This window comes from Sapajus apella, unplaced genomic scaffold (genome assembly GCF_009761245.1).
Source record: "Sapajus apella isolate SASKATOON/1434 unplaced genomic scaffold, GSC_monkey_1.0 scaffold29, whole genome shotgun sequence".
Classification (NCBI taxonomy): Eukaryota; Metazoa; Chordata; class Mammalia; order Primates; family Cebidae; genus Sapajus; species Sapajus apella.
In genome coordinates, this window is record NW_022436969.1 from 19,464,432 (window position 1) to 19,482,955 (window position 18,524).

Sequence of the window (18,524 nt, forward strand, 5' to 3'; positions counted from 1 at the left end):
TATTAGGTTGGTATAAAAGCAATTGTGGTTTTCACCATTAAAAGTAATGTAAAAAGGGCAGGGTGCAGTGGCTCACACTTGTAATCCCAGCACTTTGAGAGCCCCAGGAGGGGGGATCATCTGAGGTCAGGAGTTCAAGACCAGCCTGGCCAACATGGTGAAACCCCGTCTGTACTAAAAATATAAAAAATTAGCTGGGCTTGGTGATGCGTGTGTATAATCGCAGCTACTCAGGAGGCTGAGGCAGGAGAATAACTTGAACCCGGGAGGCAGAGGTTGCAGTGAGCCCAGATCGCACCATTGTACTCCAGCCTAGGCAACAAGAGCAAAACTCCGTTTCAAAATTTTTTTTAAAAAAAGATAATATAAAAAGTAATAAAAATAGCACCTTTAAGTCAACTTTAACTCTCAGATTTATAAAGCTGGGAATAATATTAAATCTTATTTAAATTCAACTCCTTTATATTATTTTTTACATTTTTAGCAGAGACAGGGTTTCACCATGTTGGCCAGGCTGGTCTCGAACTCCTGACCTCATGATCAGCCCACCTCAGCCTCCCAAAGTGCTGGGATTACAGGTGTGAGCCACTGCACCTGGCCAACTCCTTAATTTTATAGACAAGGCCTCTAAAGCCCAGGAAGACTGAGCCTATTTTGTGCAAGGTCACTAAACAAATCATTGTGTCCAGGCATAGAACCCACATTGTTCTATCTCTTCACTGGTAAAGTATGCCTGACAATAATTTTACACAGGAATGATACTTAAAATGTTTATTTCATAAGCACTGTTATTTGCTGCTATGGAACCTTCTATAAACCCATGGTTCTATTTTTGCTTTCCATGTAAACATACGCTTATTTTGTGTTTAAAGATGAGCATTAGAGTTGCGCTGGAAACCCAGACTTCCTTCCAGACAGCAGGAAGAAATGGGAACTGGCATCCCCTATTTCAAATCTCTATTTCTGTTTTGATAGGTAATAATGCTGCCAGATGCCAGGGGTTTGGGCCAGGTCTGGTTGTCACTGTACAGAAAGCCAATTACTGAGATGATGAGTATTGCTGGGGAAGAAAGGCTTTAATGCAGGTGACGTCAGCTGGGATACAGGAGACGAGTCTCAAACCTGTCTCCCTAACCAACTAAAGTTAGGGGCTTACATAGCAGGGAGTTAGGCAGGGGTAAGGAAGGGGTGTTCGTCAACAGGCAGGAGGTGCATCTCATGACTAGATGCCATGATCTGAAAAGTTTCAGTTCCTTGATACTATCTGCGAGTCCTGATGGTCGGTTTCCTGAGAAAGAAACTCACACAAAACAAATGTAAGTTCCTCAGGTTTCAGTTCTATGAGGCAATCAAGCCGGGTTCAGCAACTCTGTAGGTAGAGAAATCAGCAATGGTGAATTATGGTAAGAGCAAACATGGTGAGATGTAGAATGCTCTCAATTAACCCGCTAATTTCTCTTAAATTTTTTGGAAACACATGCTGCTGACCAGGAAAGGTAGAGAACTTTGATTAGTTTCCCTTACATAACAACGTATTTTCCCGGTTCTGAGCAAGCTTAGAATCCCAGGATAATTTTTTAAAGTTTAGCAGTTATGTTTTAAAAGAAAATGAGTTCAAATGTTCAATTTCAAGGCAAAATGCCAAAAGGTTGCAAATATGTAGCAACCATGCCAAAAGGTTGTATAAGGGAATTCTACCTCCCTTGATGAAAGAAGATTCTTAGAACCACCTGGAGGCTGTTTTAAATTATACACACTCCCATCACGGTGGGTCTGACCATTATATAATGGATTCTATTTTATCCCTGTGGGGAAGGGTGCCATCCCAACAGCCACCACGAGGGGGCACCCTCCAGGACATCGCGGCTCTGTGCTGGAGCTGTCTCTTTCTCAACCCTGCCAGTCCCGGAGCCCCACATTCCTTACAAATGCCCTTAATTTCTTCAAACGAGAATCACCACTTGTGGTTGTCACTCCCATAACCCTATATTTTAAAAAACTAATCTACTTTTCTAATGGTAATACAAAAAAGAAATAAGAAAGCAACTTATAACAAAATAATATCTATTTCAACGTATAAAGCTCAGGTATAAATACACTACAAAATATATAATGAAGTAGTCAGATGCTTACATAGAAGCAACTGCTAAAACACAGACAAATACAGGTGTGTTCTGTTCATGATTCCAATCCCTTGAGTGGCACTGCCCAATGAAATGATCAAAGATAAAAAATGCATTGAAAATCTCCAAATAAAATACAGCCTTTATTTTTAGTTTTATTTCGAGACAGTCTCACTGTGTCACCCAGGCTGTAGTGCAGTGGTGTGATCTTGGCTCACTACAACTTCCACCTCCTGGGTTCAAGCAAGTCTCCTGCCTCAGCTTCCGGAGTAGCTGGAATTACAGGCATGCGCCACCATGCCCAGCCAATTTTTTGTATTTTTAGTAGAGATGGGGTTTCACCATGTTGAGCAGGGGCTCAAACTCCTGACCGCAAATGATCTGCCTGCCTCGGCCTCCCAAAGTGCTTGGATGACAGGTGTGAGCCACCGCGCCCTGCCCAGTCTTGATTTCTACTGTGGTTTCATTCCTAAAAAAAATCCAGTTGATATTAAAACAACCCTAAAAACATACTGCTTTAGTATACATATATCAAAACAACATGATGCACTCTGTTAATGTAATTATGATTTGTCAATTAAAAATTTTTTAATTTTTTTTTTTTTGAGATGGAGTTTCGCTCTTGTTACCCAGGCTGGAGTGCAGAGGCGCAATCTCGGCTCACTGCAACCTCTGCCTCCTGGGTTCAAGCAATTCTCCTGCCTCAGCCTCCTGAGTAGCTGGGACTACAGGCGCGTGCCACCACGCCCAGATAATTTTTTTTTTTTTTTTTTTTAGTAGAGATGGGGTTTCACCACGTTGACCAGGATGGTCTTGATCTCTTGACCTCGTGATCCACCTGCCTCAGCTTCCCAAAGTGCTGGGATTACAGGCGTGAGCCACTGCACCCCACCTGGGACGACTCTTCTCTGGGCACGTTGCAATGCAAGACATCCAGCCACTCTGACTATCCCTCTCCCTCACTTAAATGCCAGTAGTGCCCTCCAATCCAGTTGTTGTGACAACAGAAAACACCCCAATACACGTCCACAATGCTCCCTGCAGGTGCTTCCACCCCCATGGGGAACCACTGGTCAGGAAGGAAAGGGCCTCCTTACACCTTTCTCTCTCTGCTTCCTCTGGTTCCCATGTCACAGGGAGACTCCCCTGTTCCCCCAGCAGACTCTAAGACACACCTTAGGTGGGACTCTCTAGTTCAGGTTTAAGTGAGCAAATCTTCATCACCCAGCATCTCACATGCATAGAGGTGGGTTATTTCACACATCATTGGAAGGAGTTTTGAACAGAAATAGGAAGAACACAAATGACAAGCCATATGACACTTGGACCTGTGTGAGAAACACTAACACATGTGCCTGTGGTCCCAGCTGATTGGGAAGTCGAGGTAGAAGGATCACTGGAGCCCAGGAGCCAGAATCTGCAGTGAGCTGTGATTGCACAGCCCACTCCAGCCTGGGTGACCAAGCAAAACCTTGTCTTAAAAAAAAAAGGAAGAGAGAAAAAAGAAACACTAACACAGTGTTTTTCAATGGGAAGTAAGATAATTACTTGCATCAAAAGTATTTGTTAAACATATAGCCTTCTGGCCGGGTATAGTAAATTACACCTGTAATCCCAGCACTTTGGGAGTCTGAAGCGGGCGGATCATTTCAGGACAGGAGTTTGAGGCCAGTCTGCCTCACATGGTGAAACCCCATCTCTACCAAAATTACCCAGGTGTGGTGGTGGGTGCTTGTAATCCCAGCTACTCAGGAGGCTGAGGCAGGAGAATCGCTTGAACCCAGGAGGTGGAGGTTGCAGTGAGCCGAGATTGCGCCACTACACTCCAGCCTGGGCAATACAGCAAGCCTCCATCGCCAAAAAGAAAACAAACTTCTGGGCAAACATCTTTTAAATCAGATCCTTGGGGATGTAGCCAGAGAATCTGCATTTAACAATCTCACCAGGAGATTTTAATGTCCTCAAGGTTCAAGAACCTCTTAAGTTATTTTCATCATCATCACCAACGCCATGCACAGCTGCCAATCAATGTGGCTGTGAGGCCTGTTTCAGGTCCCATGTGGCATTTTGGCAATAACCCCTGCAAAGGGAGCTGGGGGGTCCCCACAGAGTCCAGTCTTGAATGCAGACTCCAGCTTCAACCTTGGCAGGTGGTAGGGAGGTGGGGGGGATCAGGCATCAGGTTGTCCCTTTTAAAGGTAACTTTCCTGCAGTGTCCAAAAAACCACCCACTCTGAAAAATTTCTTCTTTTCACTCTTTTCAAAGGGGATGATTTCTTATGACTTCAACCAGGAATGCATTCATATTTTATGTAGGGTCCTGCCCTACAGGGTCCCGTGAGTCCCTCTCTGCTATGTGGAGACGAGAAACTGTGGAAATAAAAGACACAAGACACAGAGAAAGAGTTTGGGCCCAGGAGTCTACTGGTACCAAACCTCGGAGACCAGCAGTGGCCCCGAGTGCCTGCATGCTCTCACGTGTATTGAGTACAAAGCAGGGGGCAGGGCAGGTAGGATGAGGTAATGGTGGTCAGTGATAGGATCAGGTAAATCACGTGTCTTGGAGATAGGGGCCCAAGACTTTGAAAAAGCCGAGGCGAGGAGAAAACCTAAGGCGTCAGCACTTTTTCATACTTGTCAAGAAATAACAAGGTCACTAAGATTTATGTTATTATTATCAATTCTTATCTTCTAAGAAAAAGAGGAACCAGGTGCAGAAGCAGAACTTGAAAGTAGACATGGAACGTGACTGCCGACGCACAGCACCACATAGGGACAATTAAGTCCCCGGATGTCTGTGGGCCTCTCTGACAGCCATCAGGCTTACCGCAAGAGCTTGGGAGAGCAGAGGTTTCTCCTCACTCCCCCGAGGAAGGAGACGTCTCGGCCATCTTGGATGTCTCCGTCCCTAGCTGGCTAAACAGCAGGCACTTTCACAGCACTGACACTGTCGCACGGCCAAGGCGTCCTCCAGCAGCCCTTATGCGGGCATGACAGAGGGCTTGGAGCATCTTGCCTTAGGGTCACCTCTTTTCCAATGCCACTTCAGTCCCATACTTCTTGACTTGAGATTTATTAATCAGATTAAAGATTATATGATTATATATGTATATATTTATGATTACATATGAATAGCTATGTGATTATTTTATGATTGTATATAGGATAACTATGTAGCTATATCTCTAATTCTTTTCTAATTCTATGTTTATATGAGAACATGCTGAGGCTTCAGACCCTTCCTCGGCTCTTGAGGGGTTCCCTCCCACAATTTTAAATGTGCCTTTCTGTTAAAATAAGGGGAAAAACTGGAAGATACCTATACACTTGGGTTTGGACAATGTATGGAAGGTGTAGAAATTCTGCGTATAATTCTGCCTGGGAGTATAGAGTGAAGTAGAGTCCCAAGCTAAGTCACATTATTGTTCATCTATGAGTCAAACCAAGTAAAAAAAGAATTCATTTCTCTTTATATAACTGTATAGGCACAGAATAGATTTCTAACTCTCTAAGTGAGAGTTTGGAATCTGAGTGAGAAATCTGGTTTGCTCATATTTTAAGAGTTTTGAAGATTATTTCACGGGTGTTAAATAATGACGTCGATGACATTGATAATAATAGCTTACCCGGGGATCGGGGAAGATGGCCGACTAGGAACAGCTCAGGATTGCAGCTCCCAGTGAAAGTGCAAAGGGTGAGTGGACACCACATTTCCAGACGGATTTTTATTGCCCACAGATCAGGAGATTCCCAGGCGGAGGAGCCCCACGGGTCGCTAGTGCAGCTGTTTCGGCCCATGCTGCTGCTTTGCCGCCCCCTGGCGCGGCGGTTGTCCATACAAAAGACACTGGTCCGGGTGCCCTCTTAGCTGGCGATTGAAGCCCTGAGATGGCAGAGTCGCCCATTCATCTGAAATAGCGAGCCAGGCCAGGAGATTCCTAGGCAAAAAAAACCACCAGGAATCTCAGCGCCGCTGTTTCACCTGGTTCAGTGAGTCATGGCACGGGAGATCCCGGCACCTTTTCAACAGGTGACTGGAACACTGGGAGAGATCGACCGTTCAACTGAAAAAAAAAAAGACTCGGAGTCAGGGAGCCAGGTGATCAGGCTTGGCTGGTCCCACCCCCCACGCCACCCCCCAGAAAAAAACAGTAATTGAAAACACTCTGGATTGAGAGTTTCACAGCAAGCACAGCTGAACCAGGGACAGTCTGGCTCTGTGGGGGAGGGGCGTCTGCCATAACTGAAGACATTCCACCACTACCGAGGCAGTCTGACTATCACTGAGGCAGCCCGCTGTTGCTGAGGCAACCCGCCATTGCCGAGGCAACCTGCCACTACAGAGAGAGTCCGCCATAACAGAGGCAGGCCACCATTGCCAAGGCAGTTCTAACTATACCCATATAAACAGGACTGCAGGGAAGATGACACGGCACCTGGGTGGAGCCCACAGCAGCTCAGCAAAGCCTCTGCAGGCAGACAGTGACTAGGCTGCCTCCTTGCTGGGCAGGACAGCCCTGAAAGAATTTTTTAAAAGGCAGCAGCACAACGGAAACTCATAAATAAAGCCATAACTCCCTGGGACAGAGCACCTGAGGAAAAAAAAAAAAGGGAGTTTATGAGTTCTGCTGCAGCAGACCTAAACGTACCTGCCCAGCAACTCTGAATGAACAACGGAGCTCACAGCTCAGGACTTGAGCTCCAATAAAGGACAGACTGTCTCCTCAAGCAGCTCCCTGACCCCCGTATATCCAAAGAGTCACCTCATAAAGGAGAGAAGAGACTGACATTTGGCGGGCATCCTTCTGGGACAAAGATAGCAGACGAGGAAACTGGTAGTAACCCTTACTGTTCTGCAGCTGCTGCAGGTGATCCCCTGGCAAGCAGAGCCTGGAGTGGACCTCAGCAGTCCTACAGCAGAGGGGCCAGACTGTTAGAATGAAAGCTAAGAAAGAGAAGTAAATTCAGCATCCACAAACTGAAAGTTCATCAGAGACCCAATCTGAAAGTCAGTAACTACAAAGACAACAGGTGGATAAACCCACAAAGATGGGAAGAAACCAGCACAGAAAGGATGAAAACACCCGAAACTAGAACACCTCTCCTCCTAAAAGGGATCACAACTCCTCACCAGCAAGGGAACAAGGCTGGATGGAGAAGGATTGTGATGAAATGACAGGATCAGACTTCAGAAGGTGGGTCATAAGAAACTTCTGTGAGCTAAAAGAACATGTTCTAACCCAATGCAAAGAAACTAAGAATGTTGAAAAAAGATTTGACGAAATGCTAACGAGAATGGACAACATAGAGAGGAATATAAGTGAATTGATGGAGCTGAAAAACACAACACGAGAACTTTGCGAAGCATGCACAAGTTTCAACAGCTGAATTGACCAAGCAGAAAGAAGGATATCAGAGGTCGAAGATCAACTGAATGAAATAAAACGAGAAGGCAAGAAGAGAGAAAAAAGGGTAAAAAGGAATGAACAAAGTCTCCAAGAAATGTGGGACTATGCAAAAAGACCTAATCTATGCTTGATAGGTGTACCTGAATGTGATGGAGAGAATGAATCCAAGCTGGAAAATACTCTTCAGGATATTATCCAGGAAAACTTCCCCAACCTAGCAAGGCAGGCCAATATTCAAGTCCAGGAAATACAGAGAAAACCACAAAGATATTCCTCAAGAAGAGCAACCCCAAGGCATATAATCTTCAGATTCACCAGGGTTGAAATGAAGGAAGAAATGCTAAGGGCAGCCAGAGAGAAAGGTCTGGTTACCCACAAAGGGAAGCCCATCAGACTCACAGCAGATCTCTCAGCAGAAACCCTACAAGCCAGAAGAGAGTGGGGGCCAATATTCAACATCCTTAAAGAAAAGAACTTTCAACCCAGAATCTCCTATCCAGCCAAACTAAGCTTCATAAATGAAGGAAAAATAAAATCCTTTGCGAACAAGCAAGTACTCAGAGATTTCATCACCACCAGACCTGCTTTACAAGATCTCCTGAAAGAGGCTCTACACATATAAAGGAATGACCAGTACCAGCCACTCCAAAAACATACCAAGTGGTAAACAGCATCAACACAATCAAGAATCTGCATCAACTCACGAACAAAAGAGCCAGCTAGCATCAAAATGGCAGGATCAAATTCACACATAACAATATTATCCCTAAATGTAAATGGACTAAATGCCCCAATCAAAAGACACAGACTGGCAAATTGGATAAAAAGCCAAAACCCATCAGTGTGCTGTATCCAGGAATCCCACCTCACATGCAAGGATATGCAAAGGCTCAAAATAAAGGGATGGAGGAAGATTTACCAAGCAAATAGAGAGCAAAAAAAAAAAAAGCAGGAGTTGCAATTCTCATCTCTGATAAAATAGACTTTAAAGCAACAAAGATCAAAAGAGGCAAAGAAGGACATTACATAACGGTAAAAGGATCAATGCAACAAGAAGAGCTAACAATCCTAAATATATACGCAACCAATACAGGAGCCCCCAGATACATAAGGCAAATTCTTAATGACTTACAAAGAGACTTAGACTCCCACACAATAATAGTGGGAGACTTTAACACCCCATTGTCAATATTAGACAGATCAACCAGACAGAAAATTAACAAGGATATCCAGAACTTGAACTCAGACCTGGACCAAGCAAACCTAATAGACATTTACAGAACTCTCCACCCCAAATCCACAGAATATACATTCTTCTCAGCACCACATCACACCTACTCTAAAATTGACCACATAATTGGAAATAAATCACTCCTCAGCAAATGCAAAAGAATGGAAATCATAACAAACAGTCTCTCAGACCACAGTGCAATCGAGTCAGAACTCAGAATGCAGAAACTAACTCAGAACTGCACAGCTTCATGGAAACTGAACAACTTGCTCTTGAATGTTGACGGGATAAACAATGAAATGAAGGCAGAAATAAAGATGTTCTTTGAAACCAGCGAGAACGAAGACACAACATACCAGAATCTCTGGGACACATTTAAAGCAGTCACTAGAGGAAAATATATAGCAACAAGTGCCCACATGAGAAGCAAGGAGAGATTTAAAATTGACACCCTATCATCAAAATTGAAAGAGCTAGAGGAGCAAGATCAAAAAAACTCAAAACCTAGCAGAAGACAAGAAATAACTAAGATCAGAGCAGAACTGAAGGAGATAGAGACACAAAAAAAACTTCAAAAAATCAATAAATCCAGGAGCTGGTTTTTCGAAAAGATCAACAAAATAGACCACTAGCCAGATTAATAAAAGAAAAGAGAGAATAACCAAATTGATGCAATAAAAAAGGATAAAGGGGATATCACCACAGATTCCACAGAAATTCAAACCATCACCAGAGATTATTACAAACAACTCTATATGCACATAAACTAGTAAACCTGGAAGAAATGGGTAAATTCCTGGACACTTGCCTCCTCCCAATCCTAAACCAGGAAGAAGCTGAAACCCTGAATAGACCAATAACAAGGTCTGAAGTTGAGGCAGCAATTAAGAGCCTACCACCCAAAAAAAGCCCAGGTCCAGATGGGTTCACAGCTGAATTTTACCAGACATACAAAGAGGTGCTGGTACCATTCCTCCTGAAACTATCCCAAATAATCCAAAAAGAGGGAATCCTTCCCAAATCATTTTATGAGACAAATATCATTGTGATACTGAAACCCGGCAGAGACTCAACAAGAAAAGAAAACTTCAGGCCAATATCCATGATGAACATAGATGCAAAAATCTTCAATAAAATACTGGCAAGCCATTGCAACAGCACATCAAAAAGCTTATCCACCCTGATCAAGTAGGCTTCATCCCGGGGATGCAAGGCTGGTTCAACATATGCAAGTCTATAAACGTAATTCACCACATAAACGGAACCAAAGACAAAAACCACATGATTATCTCAATTGATGCAGAGAAGACCTTTGACAAAATTCAACAGCCCTTTATGCTAAAAACCCTCAATAAACTAGGTATTGACGGAATGTAGCTCAAAATAATAAAAGCTATTTATGGAAAAAAACAGCCAATATCATCATACTGACTGGGCAAAAACTGGAAGCATTCCCTTTGAAATCTGGCACTAGACAAGGATGCCCTCTCTCACCACTCCTATTCAATATAGTAATGGAAGTTCTAGCCAGAGCAATCAGGCAAGAAAAAGAAATAAAGGGTATTCAAATAGGAAAGGAGGAAGTCAAATTGTCTCTATTTGCAGATGACATGAATTGTATATCTAGAAGACCCCATCTTCTCAGCCCAGAGTCTCCTGAAACTGATAAGCAACTTCAGCAAAGTCTCAGGATACAAAATCAATGTGCAAAAATCACATGCATTCCTATACACCCATAACAGACTTAAAGAGAGCCAAATCAAGAATGAACTGCCATTCACAATTGCCACAAAGAAAATAAAATACCTAGGAATACAACTAACAAGGAACGTAAAGGACTTCTTCAAGGAGAACTACAATCCACTGCTCAACGAAATAAGAGAGGACACAAACAGATGGAGAAACATTCCATGTTCATGGTTAGGAAGAATCAATATCATGAAAATGGCCATACTGCCCAAAGTAATTTACCGATTCAATGCTATTCCCATCAAGCTACCAATGACCTTCTTCACATAACTGGAAAAAACCACCTTAAACTTCATATGGAACCAAAAGAGAGCCCGCATAGCCAAGTCAATTCTAAGCAAAAAGAATAAAGCGGGAGGCATCACACTACCGGACTTCAAACTATACTACAAATCTACAGTAATCAAAACAGCATGGTATTGGTACCAAAACAGAGATATAGACCAATAGAACAGAACAGAGGCCTCGGAGGCAACACAACATATCTACAACCATCTGATCTTTGACAAACCAGACAAAAACAAGAAATGGGGAAAGGATTCCCTGTTTAATAAATGGTGTTGGGAAAACTGGCTAGCCACGTGCAGAAAGCAGAAACTGGACCTCTTCCTGATGCCTTACACTAAAATTAACTCCAGATGGATTAAAGACTTAAACATAAGACCTAACATCATAAAAACCCTAGAAGAAAATCTAGGCAAAACCATTCAGGACATAGGCATAGGCAAGGACTTCATGAGCAAAACACCACAAGCATTGGCAACAAAAGCCAAAATAGACAAATGGGACCTAATCAAACTCCACAGCTTCTGCACAGCAAAAGAAACAGTCATTAGAGTGAATTGGCAACCAACAGAATGGGAAAAAATTTTTGCAGTCTACCCATCTGACAATGGGCTGATATCCAGAATTTGCAAAGAACTAAAACAGATCTACAAGAAAAAAACAAACAAGCCCATTCAAAATGGGCGAGGCATATGAACAGACACTTTACAAAAGAAGACATACATGAGGCCAACAAACATATGAAAAAATGCTCATCATCACTGGTCATTAGAGAAATGCAAATCAAAACTATATTGAGATACCATCTCATGCCAGTTAGAATGGCGATCATTAAAAAATCTGGAGACAACAGATGTTGGAGAGGACGTGGAGAAATAGGAACACTTTTACACTGTTGGTGGGAGTGTAAATTAGTTCAACCATTGTGGAAGACAGTGTGGCGATTCCTTACAGACCTAGAAATAGAAATTCCATTTGACCCAGCAGTCCCATTACTGGGTATATATCCAAAGGATTATAAGTCGTTCTACTATAAGGACACATGCACACGAATGTTCATTGCAACACTGTTTACAATAGCAAAGACCTTGAACCAATCCAAATGCCCATCGATGATAGACTAGACAGGGAAAATGTGCACATATACACCATGGAGTATTATGCAGCCATCAAAAATGATGCGTTCACATCCTTTGTAGGGACATGGATGAACCTGCAAACTGACACAAGAGCATCATTCTCCGCAAACTGACACAAGAGCAGAAAATCAAACACCACATGTTCTCACTCACAGGTGGGTGTTGAACAATGAGAACACATGGACACAAGGATGGGAGCACTACACACTGGGGTCTGTTGGGGGGAAATGGGGAAGGGACAGAGGGGGGTGGGAATGTGGGGAGAGATAGCATGGGGAGAAATGCCAGATATAGGGAAGGGGAGGAAGACAGCAAATCACACTGCCTTGTGTGTACCTATGCAACAATCTTGCATGTTCTTCACATGTACCCCAAAACCTAAAATGCAATAAAAAAAAATAATAGCTTACCCAAGGCCACACAGACAGCAAATGACTTGGGCAGGATTTGAACCCAGATTTACCTGGTGTCAAAGCCTTAGATCTTGTCACCATACCACACCACTCTTGGACAAGAGGATGTGAACACAGTCACACAAACATTACTCATCACACCACTGCTGTACGTGGCTCCCTAGAACAGTCCTTGGGCCTATGCAGAGGAATGAGATGATGGGGTCCTGGGCCTTGTGCCAGCATTTACAACACAGGGTTGCAGTGCAGGGAATCAGCCACAGTGAAGCAACCTGGAGGTCTGCAAGCACAGGAAGCCAGTACAACCCTTGACACAGGCGGTGGAGGACGAAAAGGTACCAGGAGGAACAGGCCATCCAGTGATGCTTGGAACCTCAAAAGTCCACTCCTCATGGAGAGAGAAAGATATAACCTGGTTTCTCCCTTCTGGGTCCACTCCCATCTCCTGACAGCACCTCCACTGGCCAAACCCAATCAGCAAACCCAGCACCTGGAAACTCACCCTTCCACTCACAGCAGAGTAGCGGAAGAGCAAGGCTGGATCTGAGGGCACACAGATGAAAACAGGCACACCCATGCCGGGTTTTGTTTTTTCACAGAATCAGCACTTTACGGTTCCCTTAAATAGTAAATCCCCTATTACCTTTAGATTAATTTGATTTAACAGAAATAGAATTTAAAATCATGTATTTCCTTCCTTTGTTCCCGCCCTCCCTCCTTTCTTTCCTTCCTTCCTCCCTCCCTCCCTCCCTCCCTCCCTCCCTTCCTTCCTTCCCATTTTTTTGACACAGGCTTCACTCGGGTCACCGAGGCTGGAGTGCAGTGGTGATCATGGCTCACTGCAACCTCCCCTCCTGGGCTCCAGGGATCTTACCACCTCAGCCTCACAAATAGCTGGGACTGCAGGTATGTACCATCATGCCCAGCTTATTTTATTTTTATTTTGCAGAGTCAGTGTTTTGCCATGTTGCCCAGGCTGATTTCATGCTCCTGAGCTCAAGCTATCTGCCTGCCTTGGCCATTTTTTCTTTCTTTCTTTCTTCTTCTTCTTTTTTTTTTTTTTTTTGAGTGATTTTAAAAACACCTATTATGCAAGCAGATAGCTCTTTATACCTGTAACTCACTGAATACTGGAAAACAAAGAAAGCATTATTGGCTGGGCTGGGTGTCGCATGCCTGTAGTCCCAGCTACTTGGGAGGCTGAGGTGGGATGATGGCTTAAGCCCAGGAAGTTCGAGTTCAGTCTGCGCAACATAGCAAGACCCTATCTCTTTAAAAAAAAAGGAAGAAAAAAGAAAATTGAAAGCATTGATTGAATACTTCCTTATGAAGGGCTTGTAGTCCTATTTGCCAGGCTAATAATAATAAGGAGGATGAATTTTATCTGACTTATTACATGAAAGCAAGAGAAGCTGGCTGCAAATCCTATGGTCATCAAGCTACTGCCTTTGGAAGACTAACGTATTGAAACATTTTTGGGGCGGCCCTTCCCCTGAGTGTATACGGTATGAGAAGCTGCAAGCTTGTGCTGAGAGTCCTGGCCATAATTCTTTGGAAATGTGAGGATGGGAGACTTCTGGGTCTCTGGAGGTTCTAGGCAGAGGTCAGTTGTGCTCTGGCCCGACCGCGGCCCCTCTTCTTTAGGGAAGGGGAGAACTAGAGCGCCCTCTGGGGACAGCGGGTCCGGCGCGCTCGGTGGCCGACACCTAGCAAGCCTTTCGACTGTGCGGTTAGGCGAGGTCTCAGGCCCCCTGAGCTCAGGCCAGGGCGAGGCAGGACGACTTCCGGGGGCAGGGCTCTCCTGACTTACAGGATTACAAAAAAAAAAAAAGAGTTCATCCTGGATTTTTTGAAGTAGATGGCTAAGTAGGGTAAATCTGTGGTTAAGATCACAGACTTTGGAGTCGATTTTTTTTCCTTTTATTTTTGCGAGTCGGCCATCTCTTCTCTGTCCCTGCTCCCACTGCCCCCTCAGCGCGCATATTGCCACCGACACTCGCAGCTCCAGCGGCCCACCTGCCTCTCCTCCAGGCTGCTGCGCCCGGGGTCTTTCTAAGCATATCAGATCATTTTGCTCAGAATCCCCCAGTGGCTCCCGCCTCTAGGGTAAGGTCCAACGGCCTTGGCAGGATATTTGGTGCCACGCACCCTCCAGTCTCTCCTCTAATCCCTACCCTACCTGCCTCCCCACCTAGGGGCCCTGCTCTCTGCAGGCTCTACTGTTTCCTGGGCTCTCAGCGGCAAGACCAACCTGTCCTTACAGGAAAATGCAAACCTTCCCGGACGGGGTTACGCTTCAGCCCTCGCGACTTGGAATTATTACCTGCCCCTCTGCCTCCCGCAATGCCAGGGCTAGAGCACAGGCTGGCGCTTATAGGGGCACTGGCCAACATCCAACGCCTGGGACATAAACTGCACCCAATGGGATGTGAACAGTACTTTACAGTTTGCACGGTATGTTCTGGTATTTGCTCTATGTTCACACACACTCAGGTGGCAGTACGTTTTAATGATGTAGGCGAGGGAACTGGGGCTCAGAAAGGTCTAGTGCTTTGCGCATGGGAGACAAGTGGTAGAACCGGTGCCGGGGCTCCAGGTTCTCTGAGATGAAAGTCTGCAGGACTCGGAATCCTGTGGATCTGAGTTTAAACCCGCTCAGCCAGGGACTGGGTGAGGCATCGCAGGCAAGCGACTTTACCTCCCTGCGCCGGTGCTCTCGTCCTTACCAAAGACAGCAATTCCAATCCGGGATTGTGGTGAGGCTTAAATAAAGCAATGCCCATTAAGTGGCCAGCAGGCCTGGCTCACAGCCGGAACTATAAATGTCAGTTCTCTTTCTGACCCTCAGCTTGGCGAGGGCTCCTCCTGTTTCGGCAGCAGCTCCTCCTCCTCTGAGCTCCCGAGGCCACGGGGGTGCCAACTGTGGAGGGCCTGCGGTGCTCGTTCTGACGCGAGAGCTGCGTCGGGTACCAGCGATCCTTAAGGAGCGCGGGGACCAGGGGCACAGGTTGGAGAGGACAGCGGGAGAGGGGACCGGGCTCGGTGAGGCGGGCGGAGGATGGAGGGGCCTGAGGGGGGCGTTGTCAGCCGCGGCACAAACCTTTCCCAAGTGGGCGCCACCGCCCCTTACCATTTCACCTCCGCCTCTTCCCCTCCTCCCTAGGTCCTGACCGCGTCTCTAGGGCCTCAAAAAGAAAGAAGGGTCCCCGATAGGGCGCGTGGATCCAGCCTACGCATGCCCCCAAGAGCCCGCCCCTGCCCGGTGCCCGCCCCTCCCCTGCCCGGTGCGCGGCCCCTGGGAAGCGCAGGCCCCGCCCCTGCCCTCGCCCCCTCCCCCTCACGGCGCCGGCTGGCGAGAGGCGGGGCATGCGCACCCGCGGCGGGCGAGGGCGCTGGGCGGCTGGGCGCGCGCGTGCGGCTTCTCTCAGTCGGGAGCGGCGGGGGCGGGCGCGGGCTGGAGCGGGCCGGCGGTGGGCGGGGTGCGGGACGCCGGAGCCGGGTGCGCGCCGCCAGCACCGCCGCTGCACCGGTGCCCGCGAGCCCAGAGCGCGGGGTCCGGGGATGCGAGCGGCCGGGAGCCGCGGCGCTGCTGAGACGGGAGAACTCGATCCGCGGTGACCTCAGCTAGGGGCGAGCGCGGCGGCGGCGGCGGCGAGCCCCACGGGAATCCTCCGGGCCGGGGTGCGGGGGGGTGGTGGGGTGACGGCGGGAACGCGGGGCGCAGCCCGGGCGGGGCTGGGACAGTGATGAGCGAGCGCGCGGGGAGGCTGCACGCCGCCGCCGCCGCCTCCCGGAGCATCTGCCGCCCGAGCTGCTGCCCGCGGGCCCGGCCATGGAGACACTGAACGGCCCCGCGGGCGGAGGCGCCCCGGACGCGAAGCCGCAGCCTCCGGGCCAGCACCACCGCCACCACCACCTCCACCCGCTGGCCGAGAGGCGGCGGCTGCACCGCGCGCCCTCGCCCGCCAGACCCTTCCTCAAGGACCTGCACGCCCGGCCCGCTGCGCCCTGCCCAGCGGTCCCCTCCTCCGGCCGAGCCGCGGCGCCCGCCGCCCTGCGCTCGCCCAATCTCGTGGGCAAGGCGCCTCCCTCGCCGGGGTCCCCGGCGGCGCCCGGCCGCGTCTCCCGGCGCAGCGGCGGTGTCCCGGGCGCAAAGGACAAGCCCCCACCGGGAGCTGGGGTCAGAGCGGCGGGCGGTGCCAAGGCTGCCTTGGGAAGCAGGAAGGCGGCGCGCGTGGCGCCCGCGGAGCCGTTGTCCCGGGCTGGGAAGCCTCCCGGAGCCGAGCCGCCGCCCGCCGCTACCAAGGGCCGCAAAGCCAAGCGCGGCTCCCGGGCACCCCCCGCCCGCACCATCGGTCCTCTGACCCCGGCCGCCCGGATCCCCGCCGTGACCCTCGCGGTGACCTCGGTGGCCGGCTCCCCGGCCCGCGGCTCGCGCATCAGCCACACTGACAGCAGCTCCGACCTCTCCGACTGCCCCTCCGAACCCCTGTCGGACGAGCAGCGCCTGCTGCCTGCAGCTAGCAGCGATGCCGAATCCGGCACAGGCTCCAGCGACAGAGAACCCCCGCGAGGAGCACCGACGCCGAGCCCGGTAGCCCGGGGAGCGCCGCCGAGCAGCCCCGAGCCCCCCTCGCTCCTCGCCGCGCCTCTCGCCGCCAGCGCTTGTCCCGGGGGCCGGAGCATCCCGGGCGGGGTTTCCGGGGGGTTCGCGGGGCCCGGCACGGCGGAGGATGCCAGGGGGCGCGGACCGCTGGAGCGACCCGCCCCCGGGACCCCCAGGGAGCTCAGCCTGGGCGAGCAGCCTCGACTTGTGCCGGCAGCAGAGGAAGAGGAGCTGCTGCGGGAGATGGAGGAGCTGCGCTCAGAGAATGACTATCTCAAGGTGAGCAGCGCCTTGGCGGCAGGTGTTCCAGGGCGCCCTGGGAGGGCCTGGCTGCGGCGGGGACCCGCCAACCCCGCCTTCCCGGGGCTATTCAGAGCCTTTTCCCTCCTGCCTTCCACGGTCCTGCCCTCGCATTGTCAGGCATTGGGAACTTAAGCTCAAACTTCTGGAAGGAGCAGCAAACCTGTGGGTCCCCTCCAGTTCCCAAACCCACTTCGTTTTTTGTCGCGTCCAGAAGTCTTGCGTCTCTTCGCTGATTCTTTTACTTTTGTTGACCTGTTGGGGCAGTAGTCGTTTTGGGGACATCAGCCGACACCCTCATCCCCGCTGAGACGTGCCAGCCTCACCTGTGGGAACAGGTGATCCTTAGCCATGGACCTCTGGCCTGACACGTGCCGGTGTGGCGGTTCAGGACGGTGCCACGCGGGGGCAGGCCCTGCTGCGGAGCCGCCCACCCCCTCTCCTGCAATTACGGAAATAGCTGGGGGCACTTAGGGTCTCCTGGGCTCCCACAGCCTGGGTAGAGGGGCCGCATCGTTTTCGGTGATCAAGATGAAGTTCAGGAGAGGTTTCTGGAGTGTGGCCGGGTTGAGGAGTAGCGGTGTTGTGCGGGCCAGTCCTTTGTAAGCACCCCGGAGCCGGCTTTCTGTGTCAGGAGAGGCCACGCCAGCACTTTCTAAGGAATCGCTGCGCCTGCCGCATTCTGAGTATTTTCCCGCAGGGCCTGCGGGCAGTGGCCTCTTAGTCTCCTTAGCACTGGGTGCTTAATCCGGCTCCATCTTTTCTCCTTGGCATGGGGCTGGCGCTGCATACGGGATTCCCAGGGTTAGAACGATCCAGGTGACTTGAGAGAAAATACGGAGAGTTGTATTGATGACAACTGTTTTATTTATTGTAATCCTCAGGTTAGTAAACTACTCTGGTGGCATAAATCTGTTTGTCTGTTAAGTCTTAATGAGCAGCCTCCAAACTCAGTAGGGTGGCCCTGCTTCTTCAGTGGGTTGTGTTATTTGAGTTGTTTTCTCAGCAAATGATAAGCCTAAGCACTACGGGCCCAGTTTTTAGCTAGGGAGTCTGAGGATTGGGTTTTAAGGTAAACGGTGGTGAAGTATGCAGTTCACAGGGAAATCAGAGGACATTAATTGCTGCGTGGCCCCCAAGCCTAAATTTCTTATGGAGCTGTTCCAGCCAGCTGAGCCCTGTAGTTATTTTACTTTGTGCAAGAAGTAACAGGCACAGAAAGAGAGCTGGTAAAAGATGGACTTATGGCAAAATGTTTCAGATAGTATGG

General features: G+C 48.7%; 1 protein-coding gene and 1 long non-coding RNA gene across 11 annotated transcripts in view; one reads left to right on the forward strand and one right to left on the reverse strand.

Annotated features, from left to right (window-relative positions):
• Window positions 1-758: 758 nt before the first annotated feature.
• On the reverse strand, window positions 759-18,129 carry LOC116561526. Its single transcript, XR_004273471.1, has 2 exons — window positions 17,581-18,129; window positions 759-1,023 (listed from the first exon to the last, which is right to left on the reverse strand). It is a non-coding gene; the product is annotated as an uncharacterized LOC116561526 (long non-coding RNA).
• The window catches only part of MTCL1 (microtubule crosslinking factor 1), a 134,063-nt gene continuing 132,572 nt past the window's right edge, over window positions 17,034-18,524 (forward strand). For 4 of the 10 annotated variants that reach the window (XM_032293349.1, XM_032293353.1, XM_032293350.1 and 1 more), the window contains exon 1: window positions 17,036-17,233. In XM_032293349.1, coding sequence (XP_032149240.1) covers window positions 17,198-17,233 — 36 coding nt within the window. In that variant the 5' untranslated portion in view covers window positions 17,036-17,197. Of the gene's footprint in view, window positions 17,234-18,524 lie in introns of all 10 variants that reach the window. The other 6 variants (XM_032293358.1, XM_032293351.1, XM_032293359.1 and 3 more) reach the window with 3 other exon arrangements.